Here is a 21980-nt window from a genome sequence, read left to right on the forward strand (position 1 = left end):
GTGATTTTGGGCATACCATTTTGAGAATTCACCACCTGGAGAGTATGTACACACACTTATTGTACAACCCCCAAAACTGGGCAACACTTTCAATATCATGTATTAAATGTTAGAAAGTAGAAATTTCATACAAATAATATATAGCTTGTGAAATCAGTAAGAACATAAGAATAATAAAAATGAAAAGGTGGAAGATTTATCTTGCTTGATTTTAAAGTAGCATCACAAAAGAAAAACACATTAGTTACATCAGTCTAGATGAAGAAACGAATGTGATGAAAAATGAGTCGGTCAGAGTGAAAGTTGATCTTGTGATGGGCACAACTTGAGAATCTGGTGCACACTTGGGATTATTTTGAGAATGGTGTATATACCATAGAATAATGATAAACAAGTATAGTACAGCGGCAACTCATTAACACAAACTTGTCTGGTCCTCACAATTTAGTTTGTGTTAACAGTAATTTGTGTTATCAGGTTACATTATAACATAGAATATAAGCTTGGGACTTCTTTTTTATTTATTTTTAAACACTTCATGTTAACAGAAATTTCATGTTAACAGAGTTTGTGTTAACGAGTTGCCACTGTATATACTACCTTAAATCAAACAAATTAAAACATACAATGTTGCAATGGAGAGTGGACCAAAAAAGAGCACAAGGCTCGAACAGTTTTGGCCACCCTTAAGAAAAATATATGACACTATTGACAGGCTTAAACTTACTTAAATACAATGTGCAGAGATCAGAGACAAGAAGCAACAAAACTACAATGTGCAAAACGAGACTGGACAACACAGGTGAGACAGACAAATATGTTGGCTATGGCGATAGAATAAAAAGGATGGTTTTACGAGACTCAATTTAAAGAAAATACTGATTGGAAATCAATTAATAATAGTATTTGGCAACCAACCATGGAGGTAGAAAATAAAAACCCATGCATTCTACATGTTCTAATTACAACTCATATTGTGATACAAGATAATCTTTAGCCTATACATTGTACTGGTTACCAGTGTTCGAAATAAGCACTTATCCTCTTGTCCAAAAATCACTAGGGACAACCATATTGAGCTATGTACTTATCCCCTGGACAATCACTAAGCATGCTAAGTTGGATTATTTGCACTCAAAAACATGACATATATTTTGGGGACAACCAAAATGTTTTGAGGACAAGCAGAATTCATGCTTTAGTTGTCCTCAGGACAACCTCCATATTTTCCTTATTTCGGACACTGCTGGTTACTAAATCATTTAATGGTATTACAGTTACGAATATTGAGATCAATAACATTCCAACTTAATGGGCCTTGTCTTTTTATGTTTGTGCTGTCGAGGTGGACCACAAAGCCCACAAATGTGTTTTGTAGGCCTAGCACCGTTGTACCTATACTACAGCACCCTCCAGCACACTATTAGGACTAACTTTCTTTAATCCAGGATTGGCTTAAGGGGGTACTACACCCCTGACCAATTTTGTGCCTATTTTTGCATTTTTCTCAAAAATTATAGCACATTGGTGATGGTGACAAGTAAGATTTATGTATATTATAGGGGCAAGGACTACAACTACTGCACTGAAAATTCAGCAACTCAAAGCAAGTAGTAATATTGATTTTGATTTTTGACTGCAACTCCACAACTGTTGTCTGTGCTGAAATAAAAATTTCCAATGCAGTAGTTGTAGTCCTTGCCCCTATAATATACATATCTTACTTGTCACCTTTGCCCTATATTTGAGAAAAATGCAAAAGTAGGGACAAAATTGGCCAGGGGTGTAGTACCCCATTAAGGGATCTAAAATGAGCGTTTATTATGCTTCGACAGTATTTTTTGTGGGACATGAGAGCACCTCAGACCTATCGAATTGCATTCTGAATCTGAAGCATGTCTTTCTGATATCAAATAATTTTCATTTTTGAAAATCACAATATGTGACACGATCTGGTCCATGGGGGCCAAAGGAGGCATTTTTGAAAATTGTGTTACTGTAATTATTACATTATACACACAATAGGCTATCATTTACTGAAAACACCAAAGGTCTAGCATACTTGGTTCTAAAGTTATGAAGATTTTTGATGTCTATTTTCTTATGTATTTTATTGTTTTTTACTCCATATTTTTACCTTTATCTCAGTTTCAAATGTGCCGCCTTTGGCCCCCATGGATCAGATCGTGTCACATATACCGTAATACAAATTTTATGACAAATTATAAAAATTTGATATTTTTCAAATTTTGATATATAACAGTCCTCAAGTAAATTACATATATCTAATGACATATTCTTAAAGTGTATGTAAAAAAAAAAAAAAGTCGACGGTCAATTGAAAATTTTGATCTTTCATATTGAAGATTTTTTTTTATTTTTCCTAATTTTTTTGTTTTTTTTTTTTAAAAAATCCATATCTTCAATACGTAAGGTCAAAATTTTCAATTGATCGTCGGCTTTTCATCCCACCTACATACACTTTAAGTATAAATCATCAGATTTATAAAGTTTACTTATAAAGTTTAAATATCAAAAATATCAATTTTTAATGATTTGCCATAAAATGTGTATTAACTATAATTTCAAAAATCAAAATTATTTGATATCAGAATGACATTCTTCGTATTCAGAATGCAATTCGATATGTCTGATGTGCTCTAATGTCCCACAATAAATACTGTCCAAACGCTCATACCCCAGCCCTTAAGTCAATCCTGGATGCAAATAAACAAAGATAAGAGGAGACTAAGATTCCAGGCTTTGGATGAATGGACATTTGCATTCTAAGAAATACCAGTATATATAGCACAATCACAGAATTTACATTGTTTCTTGATATTTTATTTACAAGTATACTTTCAGTATAACAATTAACACATCGTAAATGGTAGTTCATAATTTTCATAAGAAGTTTTTTTTCTGATCCATTATAGTATGCAACATTTTGTTACTTCCTTAATCATGATACAAAAAATAAATGGCAGGACTCGAAGATACATTACCATGCCAGGGTTTAAACATTGTGTGTTTAGGGTTAAGATGAGTTCGTGAATCAACTTTCTGAGGTTTGCATGTTGAGATATACATATTAGGCCAAAAAAAAAGGTTTGTCTCAAAGCTTATGCTGCGTTTGTAAAATCGCACAATTTGACAAAAAAGAAATGCGGAAATTTTTTTTATTTCAAAATTTTTTTTTTTTAGTTAAAAAATCTTTTTATCAAAATACCATGAAAAAGTCGGGAAAAAAATTTCGTGAGCTTTGAGACAAACCTTTTTTTTTTTTTTTTTTTAATTTACCTTTTCGGTAAATCCCATGAGCCTTTGCAAGTACACCCGAGATGTCATTTGACGTCACGCCGATCTGTGCCGATGCAATCGTTTATTGAACATCGTTACTGCACATTGCAAGTCAGCGTGACGTCAAATGATGACATCTCAGCATTCTCAGGTGTATACTCGCAAATGCTTATGGGATATACCGAAAAGGGCAATTATAGAAATCCAGTTTCAATATGTGGATCCTGAAGTGATGGGTTTCTCTACCTGAAGTCAGCTTGAACTAAATTCCTTATCACAATATACACGCAATGCTAATTGTGTCTGTGTGCACCCCTGCACACACGATCAGCAATGTACAGTACTAATGCGTTCCTATGTGACGTATGCTATGGTTGTTCCAGGATACGCAATGACGAGGTAATTTCTGCCAAATTGACTTCCGGTAGAGAAATCCAAGATCAATGAAGATAGGGCTTTCTCATTCTCGGATTGAGAAATCATTATATTGCTTCTTCATAATTGTACACAGTTGTTAACCATGCATTGGGTGTGGTGTGCATGTACAGCTGTATGTGATTTTATTCATCCAGTTGACCTTTTGGTGGAACTCACAACGATGAAAAACAACACAAAAACATGTACCGGCCTTTAAATAACAGTGAAGATTTTTGACTAAAACTATACACAGTTAAACAATATGATATTGCACTTTTGGGGATCCTCAATTGTTATATCATACAGGAACAGAATTTCTGCGAGAATCGCAAAGATTCTCGAAAAACAGATTTGCAGGAATCAAGTTGATTCTCGCAAACTTTTATAGTTCACACAGAAGTTGATTTGCAAGAATCAAATGTTTCTGGCAAATCAGCTCTGCAAAACAAAATTTTGACCATGCCATTATGTGGATTTCACCATAACAGAGAGCTTGCGATTTCCAAACGCTGTGATCATACGTAAATGCATCTATTCATAATCATTCTTAAATGTGACAGGATTTTGAATAAATGCATGGGTGTTTGATACCCAAGTTTGAAAATCGCAAGCTCTCTTTTGACTTACTAATACATGAAATGCAAAGTTACAACAGATTAAATTTCGCAAAGAAGAATTTAAGATAACAGAAACTTCTACAGCTTGAATTTTTACAGCAAGATGCTGTTAAATACAATACATTTTCACCACAGATTTAATGCATTCAATCTATCAATAAACTTTGCATTTACCATTTCATTTGTTGAAAGCGAAAGTAGGAAGCACCATTCCTTTTACAAAATCCGTGATTGGCGCGGCCAGTGCATAAGTATACAGTGCCATTGATTGGCTGCTGAGATCTGCGATGATGGTCACCAACAGCCCATCCCAGTTTGTGAATGCTGACAGACAGTGAGCATGTCTTTTGTAAATGGAATCCAGCTCCCTACAATCGCTGAAAAAAATGAGTTTGAACACATACTCTAAATTCCCATATTCTTCTTACCATAGTGTGTAAACTACACTGGAAACTAAGAATTATAATAGTGTTGCATCAAACTTCCATATACCCCTCCACTTTCACCACCAATCAATGTTGGGAGAAGATATGGTGAAGATGAGCACATTGTTTATTCAACAATGTATCATTTGTACAAGCTGTATCAATCTCAGGTACCTGGTACCATCTCAGTTTTCATTGATAATGGAGGAGTCTGTATTTACAAGCGATCATATACATTCTGGAAATTCCACGAGTATCTGTTGTTCCATTTGGAAGAGGTGGACTTTTCAATAAACATCAAAATTGATGGGTACCGATCATTTTGATACACCCTGTATGGGGGTTGAATTTGGACCATTTTCAATTGAATACCTGAGTGGAAGAAGGGCCCAACTCCATCAAAACTGTTTTTGAGCTATTAAGAAAAAACTTAATATTTGGAAAAGTTTTATAGACAGAATGTTTTCATCTTCAGGGGACCTTTAATGCATAAACATACAATATTACATACATTCAAAATTATATATGTTTCCATAGTAACGGTACAGGTCTTAATACGAGCTGGAGTTGGGCCCTTCTTCCACTAATATACTGCAAGTGCCAATTCCGTAAGCAGATATAAATAGCTACAGAAATTTGGTAATTATCCATTAATTGCACAAATAGAAGCATGTAGTATGTTAGCAAGAAAGTTTATTGTGGTGAAAAGCAGAATTCATGGAGGAACAAAATTCCTCTTTAACCCAATATTTGTGGAAGGGCCCAACTCCATGGAGTTGGGCCTTTCTTCCATGAAAACCATGATTAAGTGTACATGGAAGACTATTTAGAGAGGGGATTTTGGCTCATCTTTCACATACAAGGAAAAACAGTCTGCTGGCAATAAAATGCTGGGTCTAACTCATTTTCGTAAAAAATTGGAGTTGGGCCCTTCTTCCACTCAGGTATTCAATTAGGCTTAAGTTCAAAGTGTTTAAAAATTTTTGTATAAGATTGTAGTTTACACCATTTTACACCAATGTGGCAGTGAGGTAAACGCATTGAAGCAGCTGTTTCACCCGCCCATCTATGCGGCGTCTTTACGCATGTGTGTGTGTGTGTGTGTACACTAGCGCTTTGAGTAAAAGCTAACGATTTAAGGCTGCACTCAATGAAATGCGTACTGATGTCAATGCCACATCAAAATGGCTGCTGTGGAAAATGGTATAGTCTAGGACAGGCTTAAAGCAGCATACTTGTCAACAAATAACTTTCAACTACAATATTGGAATGAATCTATTACAAAATGTATGCTAGAGCACAGATTGTGTCTGTACTTGCCATTGTGTCAAACCACATGCACACAAGGCATAGTTAGTAAACATGGAACTCCCTGGTAACTAGATAAAGGTAACCCCTTCAATATGAAATTAGACTACTTCACATGACCTTTTTTTTATCATCCCTGTCTTGCCTGGCCCAACACCTTATTTTTGACATTAGTGTCTCACTAAAAACACTCCACCCACAAACCGCATCGCCATTCTCATTCTGTGTTATTCAGCAAACTATATCAACAGTGTTATGTGAGACCCACCAAAGACAGAATTTGAGGGAAAAATAAAAAGGGTCTAGGAAGTAAACTAATATCAAATGAGCCTTGATGTGATAGACCTTGTGCATTATATACATTTTGGTCCAAGAAGTGAGATCCTGTCATGAACTCACTGAACTGGTACCAATGGGATCTCATTGAACTGGTACCAATGAGATCTCATGTAACTGCGTCTGCTTGGAGCACAAAAAGGTTAACTGCCATTTTTGAGAGTGAGGAAAAACTTGATTGAAAGCATGGAGTCATGTGAACAATCAGGTTTGCATGATTGCATCCAATGTATTTTGTTTTTTTCAAATGCAACTAAACTGACCTCAAAAAGAAACTTATAATTTTTTACAACTTAGAATCACAAGGTCATATCTTAAAATACTGTCAATCAAAATGAACCAAAATTACACACAGGATTAGTTTTAATACTCTACTCAAAACACATGTCAGTAACCAAGCAGTTGTCCAACTGACACAACAGCAAAATGCACTGTCATGGGACAGCTTCCTGGACTTCCTTCACTTTCACAGCCCAACATTTGGCACCCAGGACAAAAAATATGTGAGAATGCACACAAGATACTTTCACAGATGATAAATCGGTGCGCTTTCTGCTTTTCATACACTTTTTTTTTCATGAAACAGGGCTGGGCTGTGAATGTGGTCCAGGAAGCTGTCCCATGTCAGTGCATTTTGCTGTTGTGTCAGTTGGATAACTGCTTGGTTACTGACATGTGTTAAGAGTAGAGTATTGAAGTAAATCTGTGTGTAATTTTGGTTCAATTTGATGGACAGAATTTCAAGATATGACCTTGTGAAAAATTATAAGTTTCTTTTTGAGCTCAGTTTACATACATGGATCATGATACATGTTTCAAGTGAATATAATGTATTTTAACAAACACATTATTTTGGGCCAAATATGTAATTAACACTTTTGTGCACCAAACAATTGTAACTTTTGGTGTAATTGTAGAATGTAGAATATAGTCTGCCCCAACACTAACCCTAATCTTGATTTTTTGGGGGTGGGGTGGGGTAGAGCAGACACCATCTGCAATCATGCCAAACTTTTTATGCACTTAACATTAATAACATAGTACATACTAGACTATGCATTTAAAACATTAATAACATTTTAATGGCAATGCTCTTATGTTTGAACTTTTAGCCAGGGGAGGAGTGTGACAATCTCCTCAATCGTTTGCATGGCTTAGCAATGATAACTTCCTTTTGTAGTACATTAGAACTGGCTCTATTGCCTCTGATCGCGATGCCCCGATTCCTTCCACGCTTCAGGACGAGTGTTGGAGTTGGAGTGTCATCGTTGGTATCAGTACTGGGCACAGAGCTAGTGCTAGTAGTGCATCTGTTTAATCACCAATACATGAGTTTGTTAACACTGCTTGCAAATCGAATGCAACTGTATGGAATGTGTCATCTGTTTTGGCCATCTCTAGGTCGTTATCAGCTCTCTTTCCATCTAATGCTTCCCTAAGTTCTTGTTGTATGTGTTCCTCATACTGTGCTCTGAGTTCCTCTTTTTCTACTCCATCTGCATTCTTATATCTATCACATAATATGCATTGATCTTTCTTTGGCGAAAAGCACCGATGATTAAATTCTGTGACAAAAATGTGACGGTACATAGACTCTTTAACAGGCTCTACTCCTTTTTCGCAACAAGAGTTGACATATAATCTGTACATTTGGACCACATTTAGTTCTGGTGAAAGATACTGTTTGTTTGAATTTTGTCTGCAATAATGTGCTTCCATTCTGGGTAAAGACTTTATGTGATCTCTCACAATGTTTTTTCTTCCTTCATCAAGCTTGTTTTTTGGTGTTCTTCCTTTTCGCTTATCGCTACCAATATAGTGCCCTGCTGCGTCTACGTTTGTCATGACATTCCGAACCATTTCACTGCTTATGGCAAGTGTCTTGCAGAAAAAATGCTGACATACACGAACCATTTCCTGTACTCCGTCTTCCCCTTTTAGGCCGAGAGTGTAGATATACGAGTTTACGCGTATCTTCCCCGGCTCATTTTGTCGGACCCTGACACGACGACGTTTAACAGGTACTGTTTGAACATGAGATATTATGAAATCTTTTTGCCTAGCCCTGTCACCAATGCCATAGTACTCATTACAAACGGTCGATCGTGCCTCTTCAGAAAACTCTCTACATTTATACCGACAATTGCATTTTACAGCCAGTGGTTCTTTCTTTGGATACCGTTTTCCTTCTCGAGTAACATATTCTTCTCCTCTGTCTCGTGCACGCTTCCTAACATTCCGAATCCATTTGGATTCATCCTTAATCCTCTTCTTTCCCTTCTCAACTATGTCTGGTAGGCTATCTGTCTCATTTTCCAACTCTGTCTCATTTTTCAACTCTGTCTCATTCCTGTCATGGGGGTAAAGTTTCGGGGTGAAACACGTAAATTTAAATTCTGTGACAAAAATGTGGCGGTACATAGACTCTTTAACAGGCTCCAATCCTTTTCACAACATAACTTGACATATGATCTGTACATTTGGACCACATTTAGTTCTGGTGAAACATCCTGCTTGTTCGAATATTGCCTGAAATGCGCTTCAATTCTGGGCAAAGACTTTATGTGATCTCTCACAATGTTTTTTCTTCCTTCATCAAGCTTGTTTTTTGGTGTTCTTCCTTTTCGCCTATCACGACAAACATAGTGCCCTGCTGCATCTACATTTTTCATGACATTCCGAACCATTTCACTGCTTATGACAAGTGTTTTGCAGAAAAAATGCTGACATACACGAACCATTTCTGGTACTTTATCTTCCCTTTTGAGAGGTAGAGTGTAGATATACGAGTTTACACGAATCTTCTTGTGCTCATGTTGTCGGACCCTCACACGACGACGTTTAACAGGTACTATTTGAATATGGGATGTTATGAAATCCTTTTGACCAACCCTGTCACCAATGCCATAGTATTCCTTACAAACGGTCAACCGTGCCTCTTCAGAGAACTCTCTACATTTATACCGACAGTTGCACTTTACGGCCAGCGGTTCTTTCTTAGGAAACCATTTTCCTTCTTCTGAAATATATTCTTCTCCTCTAACTCGTGCTCGCTTCCTAATATTCCGAATCCACTTTGATTCATCCCGAATCCTCTTATTTCCCTTCTTTTCCTTTTCAAATTGTGCCTCATTCATGGCATGGTTTTCCTCTTCTAGTATGGCTGCTCCATCATGTGTATTACTTTCTGATTGTGCTTCGCACCTCGATTGGTTCCCCTTTTCTACTACTGCTGCTACACTGTCTTTTCCTTGGAATAACACCTCTTGAAATCGTTCCCCTGCATGGTGATCTTCTTTGTGTAACAATGTCCCTGTATGGTTTTTTACACAGGCAAATGCTTGGGCCGATTCTTCCAATCTATTCTCCATCAAGGTCTCATGAGATTCGCCAATATCCATATCTTCATCCGATTCAATTTGCTCAGTTCCGTAGTACTGCAAATATGGAAAATATTTAACCTGTGGCTTTGCTTTCATTATTTTATGCTATTGATAAGTAATATTAAGTATACAAGTCCCCCATCATTGGTGCACAATTATGTTAACTATGTTACTTAATGGTTTTTGTGCACAATAACAGTATTTAACATGTTTGTGCTCCAAAGGATTTGTTCAATGTCAGTTAAGTAATGTCCATGTCATTAAAGCCCTTAACTGACGTGTGCACCTGTTAGAAAATGTCAAATTCTATAATAATATCAACAAAATTCAAATCCCCAAAACATGCAGTTGACCTTTTTACGCTCCAAGCAGGTGACACATACATTCTCTCCAAGTCTTTGAGGTAGCTAATATCAGTCTTGCACCATCATTTGTGACACCACATTATCAAATGTTCTGTAAAGGAAAAACAAAACAAAACAGAGAGATCCATAAATGGTCAACTGGAATCAACTCCCCAACGAAATCATAATCATTGAGTCAACTAAGCAATTTAAGGCCAGAGTAATGGAAGACACATTCGTCCACGCCCGAATTTGAGATTTCTTGATATTTATCAACACTAAGCTGTATTCTTTTACTTGAAACTGATAAAATACAACTTGTTAATATTTACACGTATTTTTGCTTGATTTATTTCACTCTCTTCAACTTTAAAAAGTCACATGGCTCAAGACAGCTTAGTAAATTGGCGGGAAATAATGAGTCAGAAATGCGCGAATGCGAAATATTGTGATTTACGCTCGATTCAAGCGTCAGCGTGACGGCGCAACTCTGCGCGTATGTCCAACGCAGTCAATGCGCATTCGGTATGTTTTAAACGCCGGCAAATGCGGTGTAAACAAAACACAAATTTGCAGTCAAAATGCCACTTAGATTTTTTAATTATTTTGAATTTTGGCGCACTAAAAGCAGACATTATAAATTCAATGTGGCAAAAAGATGCATATTATGACCATGCACCAGGTACAGCTTTTACAAGCGTGAAAGTCTTGCCGTTTTAAAATATAAGGATATTTTGTGCATAATTTTGACATTTTTTTACTAAAACGTCGATTTCTCATAGTTCACTTTTGACAATATTGCACGATTTTTGTGACAAGATAACTCGAAAAATATGCAAGCAAAAGGTAAATTTTTTGAACTATTGTTTAGAGTACATCAAAGTCTAGGGAAGGTTTTCTCATTTTTTCAAAATATTTGTTTTAAACAAAAATATACACCATTACGTGCAATTTTTAGCTGAATAGAATGACAAAATTGCTTTTTTCACATGTTTTGTCAATATTTCGAAAAAAGAGACGAATTTCAAAAAAATAAAAAAACCTTCCCTAAGTTCATGTCTCTTCTTCATTAAAAGCTAACTGATTTTTTTTTACTCCGAACTGATTTTTTTTAAGTTGTCACAAAAAATTGGGGTAAAAAAGTGATTTTTTGTGATTTTATCAAAAACTCGAGATTTTTGAAAAAATCTGACGTCACCATGGGATTCCTTGACTCATTTCCTTTCCAAAAATGTATAGTTTTATATACTTTGGAGATACAATTCAGAAATAATGATGCTTAAAAAGGTCCATGTTCGCTCCCATTACTCTGCCCTTAAGAAAGAAGTCACAAATCACTACAATACTCCACACTCAAGACTCAACGTAGCATTGTCATCACTTCACGCAGCGCACACCATTTATCCTTCTCGGTTGGCCCTAATAAGGGTGTTGAAAAGTATACTACTTGAACTTGGTCAAACAACTGTTTCGAGTTAATGTTGATGTTACACATTCAACAGTGATAGTAGTGTCCAAGGGTAAATGATCCAGGGTAAGAAGTTAATTTTGGCTTTTTTGAGGGCAGCCAGGCAATGTGGCTAAAGTATGCTTTGGTACCACGGCAATCACACATTTTAAAATGTGTCCAAAGTTAACACATTGGGGAGTGGGGAAGGGACACCAAAACAAAAACATCATGGGGCACCCCATGCAATTCCATGCCTCTGTTTATTATTTTCTTCCCCAGTAAACCTGCAATATTGAAGGGACAATCAAATTTTACGTACATGCACTACCAAACATTATTTGATCATACCGAGTCCTGCTTATTTCACAACTTTATTGCAAGTATAACTTATTAGCATTGTTAAATGAATATCCCATGCCCACTATTCATGTTGAACATTGTAACCGAATTTGACCCAACTTGCACTAGAATAAATATATTATCCTACCTTTTAAGATTTTCTATTAGATTGCTAATTTCCTCTGCTTGCATAAACTGCCATTTACAGTTTATTATTGTATCTATACTTGTTCCAAAAATGTCAAAACCTGAATTTTGATCTGATTAAGCAAATCTTTTACAAGTTGTACTATACTAGTACCAGTACTTTACTACACTTGCTAACAGAGACGAATGGCACTTATTTACATTTTGAGAGTGTACACAGCTGAAACGCATAAAAGTGGGGTTCCGATTAAATGGTCTCACAATCATAACAACAGACCGGTAATCTGATTGTAGATTATGTGTCAAAGCCTTGGTTGGCGCAGAGCAGCACTCATGAAGGGAACATAAATCTCTGTGTATGACAATCATTAACCGGGCGCTCGCATCGATCATAGCGAGAGAGAGTGCCATTCTTTTCTGAAAGCCAGTGTAGTAAGAGCTTCTTACCTTGATTTAATATTTTCACCAGCAGTATAGAAAGGATTACATAACATGTCAACATAGGCATTGTGTAATGTCTTGAACATCTGAAAACACAAAGGTGAGATATTATAAAAATTATTAATATTAAATTTGATTGGTGTATCTTTATCATGTATTTTATCAGAGCAACTGGCAAGGAATTGCTAAGCCACAGCTGCAGTGTGTTATACTATTTTTCACCTCAAGGTTGGGTCATTGATGTCAGGGCGTATTTCATTTGGCACAGCTTCAAATCATGAGCGTTCACTCAAAAAGTTGGTGTAGTGTACAAACTGTACGCATGTCAAACAACTTCCTCGACGCATTGATGTCAAACAACTTCCTCAACGCATTGATGTCACTGACTCACCAAGATGAAAAATAGCACTAGTAAATGACTTGGTAGACCGCCCTCTATTCATCAGCAATAATCAGTCACCAAATGACCTTACACAATGACCTTGTGCTTAACACCATCCATTCCTTCCAGTTAATAAATCGCTGTTGCATTGAGGGAGAGAAAAAAATATGGCAAAGGGATATATCCTTTAATAGGAAAGAAAACAACAAAATATTATCAACTTCACTTTACACTTCTCCCTATCACTACACACTGCCATTTGAGAGGAGCAAGAGTGATGCTCCTCTACAGCTCCACACAGGTTGTATTTGCAATGAGTGATTAATGACTCGCATAACAGCCCTTCTGGAGAAGACCAGGAGAGCTTTCTGCAACTCGCATTCTTATCCTCATTTCAAAAGACAGTCTTTGGTGCACAGAGTCCTTTAATGTGCTTCTGGTACTAGAATAGAGCCCTGGGGGCATGCTCCCCCGGAATTTTAAGGTGGCTGGTCTTTGGGAGCTGACAGCCTACCGGTTAAAGGGGGTCTGTTGGAGCTGCGGGTCTTTTTCAAAATCAAGGACCTTTCTTGGCTTTCTGGTTGAAAAAGACAGTATTTGGTGCACAGAGTCCTTTCAATGTGCTTCTGGTATAAATAGAATAGAGCCTCCAAGGGGGGGGGGGTGCTCCCCCAGAATTTTAAGGTGGTGGGTCTTTGGGAGCTGACAGCCTACCGGTTAAAGGGAGTCTTTTGGAGCTGGGGGTCTTTTTCAAAATCAAGGACCTTTCTTGGCTTTCTGGTTGAAAATTACTTGAAAAAAACCAGAAATGTGATGAATAATTTAGGGGTCTTTTAGAGCTGAAATTGTCAAAATCGTGGGTCTTATGAAGTTATATTTTGGTCAAATTTAGGGGGTCTTTTGGAGCTGCAAAATCCAAAGAGGGGGTTCTTTGCGGGGGAACATACCCATATTTTGTGTTAAGTGCCCCCCCCCCCCCGACAGAGCCTTGTTATTGTGTTTAAATATTAATGACTAAATAGATATAGCACAGAATTCTGATGCTTACATTTCTAATTTCATTGTCTCTGAGTTGTGTATTCGATGACTCTACCACGATGACAAATTTGACTTTGGTATTGGTGACATAACCATACACCTTGTAGTCTTCTGTTGGGTACAGCAAGCCCAGGTACAATTCCCTTGGATCATTAGCACTCTTACCGGCTGAAGTCACTTTCTCTTCTATTACATCAAGACATGTGTGTACTGTGTAGTGAAACTTTAGTTCATTTTCTGTTGGTATGGTATGAATGTACAATGGATAATTCTGTGGGAAAATAAGAAAATAAGAGATATTTCTTTATTTCTTTGAACATATAAATCAGTGGCACATATCTAGAAATTCTACTTAACATCCCATGATCCCACACAACTCATAATTGGGTAAATATATCATACCAATCAAACACACTCAAATGGCCCATGCTTAAATTCAGTCACAAACCGCTCACGAAAGTATCCTGCGCGTCCTCGAATGGTGAATTATAGGTGGGCAAAGATTTTTTGGCAGGCCATAAGGGAGGGGCAAGCATTTTTTGGCAAGTCAAAGGGGGGGTCAAGTGATTTTGACAGGTCGAAAGGGGGGGGGGGAAGAAATTTTTGGCACAAATATTTTTGGCACCATTTCTATATTAAAAAAAAAAAAAGGTGTACATAGGAAAACGTTAGGAAATACTGCCTTACTGGCATGGTATGCAAAATTTCCTACTCGCTGCGCTCGCATTATGAAAGACAATTTACGGTTTGAACTTTGGGTTCCCCAAAATCTTGCATGTGTAAGGGGGATGGGGGCAAAGAATTTTTAGCACGTCAAAAGGGGGGGGGGGGCAAAGGACTTTTGGCATGTCAAAGAGGGGGGGGGGCAAGCGGTTTTTGGCAGACCATTTTGAAAATCCACCACCCCGGGGTATACATAATTATTGCACAGCTCCTTATGATGTTTTAAATTATAAACAGTGCATTCATTGACATTTGGCAGCAGTGACCAGTCAGTGAGTGCCCAGTTCCAATAATTGAAACTTTTATCCCCGCTCCGACGGGGAGTTCCAACAGGTGCTGTGTATGTGTTTGTATGTGTTTAATGTGCATTCACATACACACTTAGCCGTCGGTACTGAAGAAATCGTTGTTCCAAAAATGATTGCAAATTACACATTTGTAATCATTTTTCACCACAAAATATGATATGAAAACACAGGTGAGCAATGTATGAACGAATTTCCTGTATGAACATATGGAGAGGTGAAACAGGTTGTTAATTATTGTCAATATTAATATTTTGTGACATTTATAATGGAAATAATTAACACTGTAGACACCCTATGGCACCTTCTACAACTTGAGAACAAGTCCTCAAACGTTCGAAATTTGTAGTTACTACAACTGGTGAGTACCATGTATGCCTGCCACTTCCACATACTTGTGCATAATACGGAAGGTCGATTTGTGCCCATAAATGTTTAGGCCTATGTTAAACTGTATGTTATACAAATTGTACAGCTATCATTTCTACCCTATGACGAACCGACATACCTGTAAATCAAATAGCCCACAAAAACTGGTCATCGCTGGTATTTTTCATGAAGAAAAACGACACTTTTTACGCGGAACATGTCCAAAACACGTCAGCTGACGTACAAGCCTCCCCACGCATGTACATAAACAAGCCGTGTTCATTGTTTAATTGTCACCTGCAGCTGTTCGCAAGAAAACTTTCTGCATAAAATTACCTGGGGTCGTTATCAGGCCTGAGACACACTGGCGCTAGTTTGAGGACAGTCACTATGAGTTACTAATGTCGGCACATGCAGAAAATGTGTGATGGGTCGCCATTTTGTGACTCGTGCAAGCTAACACAAACAAATTATTGGACTTAATAATCTTTTCAAGTTTTAATAAAACGTGCATCTATTATGATAATATTACATTTTATTATTTTATTATTTGAATTACATAAGCTATGTCAATTTTGTGCCCATGTTAATTTTTATATGGATTTACCTGTGTTGATTTTAAACTGTTGTGAACGTGGAGCTACGCAAACTGGCAGGCGATTACCCACCATGCAATGCGAATACACGGAAACGATCCAGTTTAGGATGCATCGCAGTTCCTATTGTGTAAACCAGGCGTAAACCGCCCATCCAACCTGATCGTGTGCACAGGATTTGTGCTGGAGGCTCGTTTTAATGCGCACAACCAATGCGCAGAAGAAGACCTTGATACTAGGCGGAGCTTACGTTTCACAAGAATGATTGACAGCTGTGAGTAAGTGAAATTCTGTTCTGTGATTGGTACAAAAATATGGTTCTCGTATAAATGAATATATTATCCATGGCTTCAAAATTAGGAACGTTTCTTCCACAGAGCCCTATAATAGGGCTCTATGGTCTCTACTCATCATACACGACCGTAGAAGATCTGGCCAGCTTATTTACGCTTGCCAATCAGGCTAGCTATTTGTACGGCGTGGCCTCTCATCCTTTTTTATTATCTCTGGTCTTGTCACGCTGGTAGATTCGCCCACCTGTGATTACTGACCTGGATCTGACAGAAGATTGTGGAATTTACGATTTTCAGCAGCAGGATTTTATGAAACTGCCAATATTTGCAAGAATTCTGAAGGATCGGTAATAATTAAAATATTTTTCATAGTGTCGGTAGTGCAAGTTAGACTTGCTGAGTCTCATGGACGCCGTTCCTATGTCCATCAGACTCGTATTTCCCATTTTGGATGTCAATGGGAAATACACACTTAACGATTTGGCGCCGGTTAGAAACTTGAAAAAAAAATCTTTAAAATTTTATCAATGTATATAAAAGTGGTACCAACCTTATTGTGCTTGCTAATTTAAGACTCGGTTGAAACAAAATTAAGGATCGAATGCATTTTAGTGTCCAAAAAGGCAAAATTATCGTCAAAGTTCTGCCGAAATCAGCACCCTAGCGAAGGGTTCAGAATTGAATCGAACGAAAATATCCGATCTTTGCGATCAAAAACACAAAATTACAACTTTAAACATACTATTGGCAAAAGACATTATTACCAAACAATATAGAATAGAAAATTTGACATCATTTTCTCAAAATATTGAAAAATTTGCTCACTAGACATCGAAAAAGTACGCAATCCAATTCCCGTTCAAACACGTGGGAAACTGAAAGTGCGATAATCGTGACTAGTGCAAGTTGAAGTTAGTGAATTTGTGGTTTTGTATGTTATGTGCAAGAGTGTTTTCAGGAAGCGTAAATAGGCAGGCCGTTATGCTAAGCTCTCCATCTTATATGTAAGTTCGGCGACGAACTGGACACATCACACGGTAGTGTGATGTGTCCAGCCTGGATATAAGTGCCTAGATACACACTTTAAGGTACATATTTCGAGGTGCATAACAGACACCAAATTTGTGTCATGGCCACGCGTTTTGAGTTGGGCCGGTAATGCGTTACATGTTTTCGCGAGATGAAAATTGCATGTTTTTCGTTTAGATATGAATGTCTTTCACATATTATACCCAACATACATAAAAGTATACATTTTCTGGCTGCAAATGAACCAAGGAATCCAAAAATGCACTTTAAAATGACACAGGGTGTAACACTAAGGAGTTATGAAACTGAAAATACCAAATATTTTAGAGAAAAAATGTAAAATTTGACAAATTAAAAAAAAAGTGAGCTTCACCCCACATATTTAAAAGTTCCATATTTGAATTCCTCTCAGTCAGAGCTTTAAATACATAACATCATAGGGTTCAATAAAATTAAAATGCTTTTGCGCCAGCCTCTTTCAAGGCATAATTTCCCATTGACTTCAATGTGTAACCCGAACGGAAAATAAAATATGCAAAATTGCATCTCAAAGCAAATTAAATTACCTGGAATATTATTGTCTGGTGTTATAGTATGCAGTTTAAAGTGAATTGTAAAAATGTGAAAAAAGAAATGGACCTCTTGCATCATATGACCCCTGGGGGTCACTTTTATTAAATTTGCTCCTCCTGATCCTCCTCCTCCTGATCCTCCTCCACCCGCACATTATGCTAATTAGATGCAAATTATTCAAATGTTAATAACTTTTTACAACTTTTCTAAGGTTTACTGTATTGGTCTCATCACAAGCTTTAATTTGACACCAAATTTAACTACATAGGCTGCATATTAACTGAGAAAATTAAAAAGATGAACCCTAAAACGTCGCGCGCATGTAACATCTCCACCTATTTACTGGCCCAACTCAAAACGCATGGCCTCATAACAAACACCAAATTGGTGTCGATGACCTGACATGCATGCATTCTTTTGTGATGGTCTTTCAATTTGTACCGAGTGTCCTTGGCAGACTTTAGGTAACCTAGGCAAACCTTAGTTAACACATTTACTAGTCAGCGAATTCGCCGAGACTGGGGCCCCAACACAATGCATATTTACATAGAAATTTGAATTTTTTTGAGAATAGGTGGGTGAAGGAAACCTACATAAATATGTTTTCTATACTTCACTTGACCCAAATATATGATTTTTATGGTGATAATCAAGTCGCACATGGAATTTTAGAGGATTTTGATAGCAGTTCCATTAAAAAAAAGCTGCCATCGCCATGAGACTAAGATCTAGAAACACCCCGAAATGCCGTTTTGGGGAATTTTGCTAGCTGAATCTTTTTGATGAAAGTCAATCTTTGACAAGATGTAACTTTGCTACGGAAAGTGCTATGAAAAAAGGTTTTCAGTTTTGGCTTAGTTTACTCAAGGGCTTTAATTTGATATATAAAACGATGCAATTTGATGGCAAATTTGAATTCACCTAGGATACCTACAGACTTGACTATGCTTCAGTGGTCATGAAAGGATTCAATAGATAACCTCTGCCCCACTAATCCCCAGCTATTGTCTGAAATTGCACCTCGGAAGATATATTATAACAACTCAGTCCCTCAAATGATAGTCATATAACGACCAAAAGATAAATGACTGACTATCATTGAGGACTGACTTCCGCAGTCTAATAAGTGCCATGCCAGCAGTCATGGCAGTGGTAAGCTTATTTTTTTTATAAGACCCAGCATTTCAGATGATCCATCGTTCAATTTTGCTATATTTCCCACTTCACCAAATAAACATTCATTGTCCAAACATTCTAATGTACCTTCATAAAGCAGCAATACATACTACACATTCTAATTTAGGCTACTAAAAGCAATTTTATCATTTTTTGTACACACCTCTTTCGCGATGACTGCAACACAGACGGCCATCTTGCTTCGGTGTTGCCATATGTACGCACGATTGGGAGTAACATTATTCACATTCAGTATTTTGTAAACTTCAAAATGATAAAATCGCACATGTTTTAGAGCAGCGAATCAGAAGTTATCAAGTGGAGAAATTGCAAATTTACAAAAGAATCGAAGAGTACAAAATATTAAAATTATTATTAAACTACTCTCTTTATTATGCGCTAATTTGGGCGTGAAAAGTCCTTACCTTTTATAATGAACTGTAGAGCTAGGGCAACATTTTCATAAATGGAACGGACACGGCCGCGTCGGCTGCTCCGTAGTGGTGCCAGTGACGGTGAGCTTTGGAGCCGGTTTGGAGCTCTTTGGAAGCTTTTGGAGGCAGTGTGCACTTCTTGCATTTAAAAGCCCGGGCCAGTCGATGCCATCATGACTGTGTTCTCCTCGAAAAGAGTAAGCTCGAGTAGGCCCTCAACAGCACATTTCCAGCCCGCCCAATGCAACGATACTGGTAGTCAAGTTTGATGTCCCATTTGATTTCATCCTCACTCACTATTCAGTGGTGATGCAAGGATTTATTTCCAATCAGTGGAGAGGGTGGAAACATCTGAAAAATTTGCATTTTGACCCAAAATATTGGTTTTTCTGTGACTTCTTGTTCTGAGTGGGAGAAAGTTAGTGGGGGTGAGGTGACAGCAAACTCTTGTAGGGTAATAGGCTAGTCCCCTTTGGTGGCCACTGAATCTCAGTTGCTGGGCATGGTGGTATCTGTGCTTGGGGTGGGGGGAGTTGTGTTTAACACAAATGGTAATCTAGGTATGTACCCTTCCCCTAAAAATTTAAGACCCCCCCTTTTTTTTTTTTTTTTTTTTTTTTTTGATTTCACAGTTCTGGAAGACCTCGATAAACTTGACCAAACTAGAGCTCCAAAAGACCCTTAATTAAATTTTAGCGCTGAAAGACCCCTAAATTGCTTATTCCTCACATTTCTGTTTTTTTTTTTCATGGCGAATCCTATTTGTAATTCATAAAAAAAACATTGTTTCAAAAACTAGGGAAAATTGTTCCTGTGGAAATTAATGCGACCCAAATTTCAATAGGCCTATTTGCTGATTTTTGGGGTCATTTGCAACAAACAATAATTTCTTGTTTTGTTTTTTGCCACCAAGTAAAAATTTCCAAGATTTGTTCCGATTGGGGGCATTTTTCCTCCAGCTTACCACTACTGGAAATTCTTAAAGTGCAGTTATGAGAATAATATAGGCTATGTATTCGTCTCTTTTCATTACAATAAATAAGGTAACAACGGCCTCACTGAGAGTCGAAAAGCAAGGTTACCATAATGACCGTAAGGATATGTTTTCTTGGATTTGAGATATCAGTCACAGGAAATGATACAAAAATAACCAAGTTATGAAACTAAAATGGAGTTAAGACAAAGAATCAAAAGTTGCAACCTTAATTGGTTCATGCATGTTATGAGCATATACACGCCGTACATGACAAATTGATAATAATCTTATTCTATCATTGTGAGTACTGTGGACATTGGGGCTTGCTGTAGTAAATGTTAAAAAATTGAAACTTGTATCGTCCATCGGTTTTAGTTTCGTAACCTGGTTATTTCTGTGTCATTTGTAGTCACTGGTATCTCAAATTAAGCAAAGCATCCTTGAGGTCATTTATATGGTCACCTAGATTTTTGAAATGTACCTTCAGTCATTTTGGCTATCAGGAGTCACATGAACTGTTACCTTCTTCATTGCATTGTACTGACTGTAGCTTACTTTTTTAAGCCATATGGCAAGTTTCCAATAAAATGACCTAACTTTATAGGTGTGCTTCTGGCAGGGTCAAAGGGATCTGGCACCAGTGGCAAATTTGTTTGGGCAAATGCATAACACCAGATTGGATTTTCTTTTTTTTTTCTTCTTTGCATAAGAACTGAAACTGCTAATAACTTTTTAACAAATTGATCAATCTGTGGGTCAGCAAGGTACCTTTTCCAATCACAATTTGCTTATTCCAGTTGAAATCCAAACACCCCCTATGTTAGACATGACCTTAATTAATTTTCCACACAGGGAGTGTGAATTTCAAATGGGGCTACCCAAATGACTCCATTAGAAATCTACACCTTTGTGGGCAATTAGGACATGTCTTCCATAGGCGGTATGGACAATAGCTTTCAACTGGAATAGCTCAATTCTCCTACGACAAAACCACTTACTAAAATCAACTACAACAGACACAATCTTGTGACAATCAAACCAACAGTTTAATCATAAATTCCATATTTTCCATGCATACATACAGGTTAACCCCATGAGAACTACCTGCCGATTGGCCAAAGAGAAGTTTTCATTATCAATTGGACCAATGAGCAACATAGAATAATTTCACCACAAAAAAAATGGGGTGAATTATTTGCAAAGCTCCATTCTGATTGGTGATTAAAGTGAAGATATCATGTTATTGACCAATCACAGGCAATGTTAGATCAGCAGGTAGTGCTCAGGGGGTTAACACTTGACTGATTACTTTATTCTAAATGAAATTTTGAATGCATTACTATTTTAACTGACTGAAGAAAAATACATGCACTACCTTCAAAGCCAAGTCATTGCTATCAACTGACCTGTCCAAAAACTGGCTTTACTTCAACAGTGTGTGATCTTATTCTAAATTACCAGCTCTCATATTTTCTGGAAGATAGTGTATAGAGTGTATGATATATGTATAACATAAATGTCAGTCTTGTAGAATAATATGGCCCGTGTGAATATAGTTTAGAATGCCATGCACCTTGCT

At 37.2% G+C, this 21980-nt stretch overlaps 2 protein-coding genes across 2 annotated transcripts; both read right to left on the minus strand.

The window, feature by feature from the left end:
• Positions 1-7221: 7221 nt before the first annotated feature.
• On the minus strand, positions 7222-9882 carry LOC140136069 (uncharacterized). Its single transcript, XM_072157774.1, has one exon. It carries the CDS (start codon positions 9880-9882, stop codon positions 8737-8739), a length of 1146 nt encoding a protein of 381 aa, XP_072013875.1. The 3' UTR covers positions 7222-8736.
• A 227-nt stretch (positions 9883-10109) lies between these two features.
• LOC140136070 (trafficking protein particle complex subunit 2-like protein) lies at positions 10110-19197 on the minus strand. Its single transcript, XM_072157775.1, has 4 exons — positions 19155-19197; positions 13938-14198; positions 12514-12593; positions 10110-10242 (listed from the first exon to the last, which is right to left on the minus strand). Exons 1-4 carry the CDS (start codon positions 19185-19187, stop codon positions 10200-10202), a joined length of 417 nt encoding a protein of 138 aa, XP_072013876.1. The 5' UTR covers positions 19188-19197; the 3' UTR covers positions 10110-10199.
• Between the last annotated feature and the right edge of the window lie 2783 nt (positions 19198-21980).

The sequence above is a fragment of the Amphiura filiformis genome, chromosome 16, assembly GCF_039555335.1.
Source record: "Amphiura filiformis chromosome 16, Afil_fr2py, whole genome shotgun sequence".
In the NCBI taxonomy this organism is placed as follows: domain Eukaryota; kingdom Metazoa; phylum Echinodermata; class Ophiuroidea; order Amphilepidida; family Amphiuridae; genus Amphiura; species Amphiura filiformis.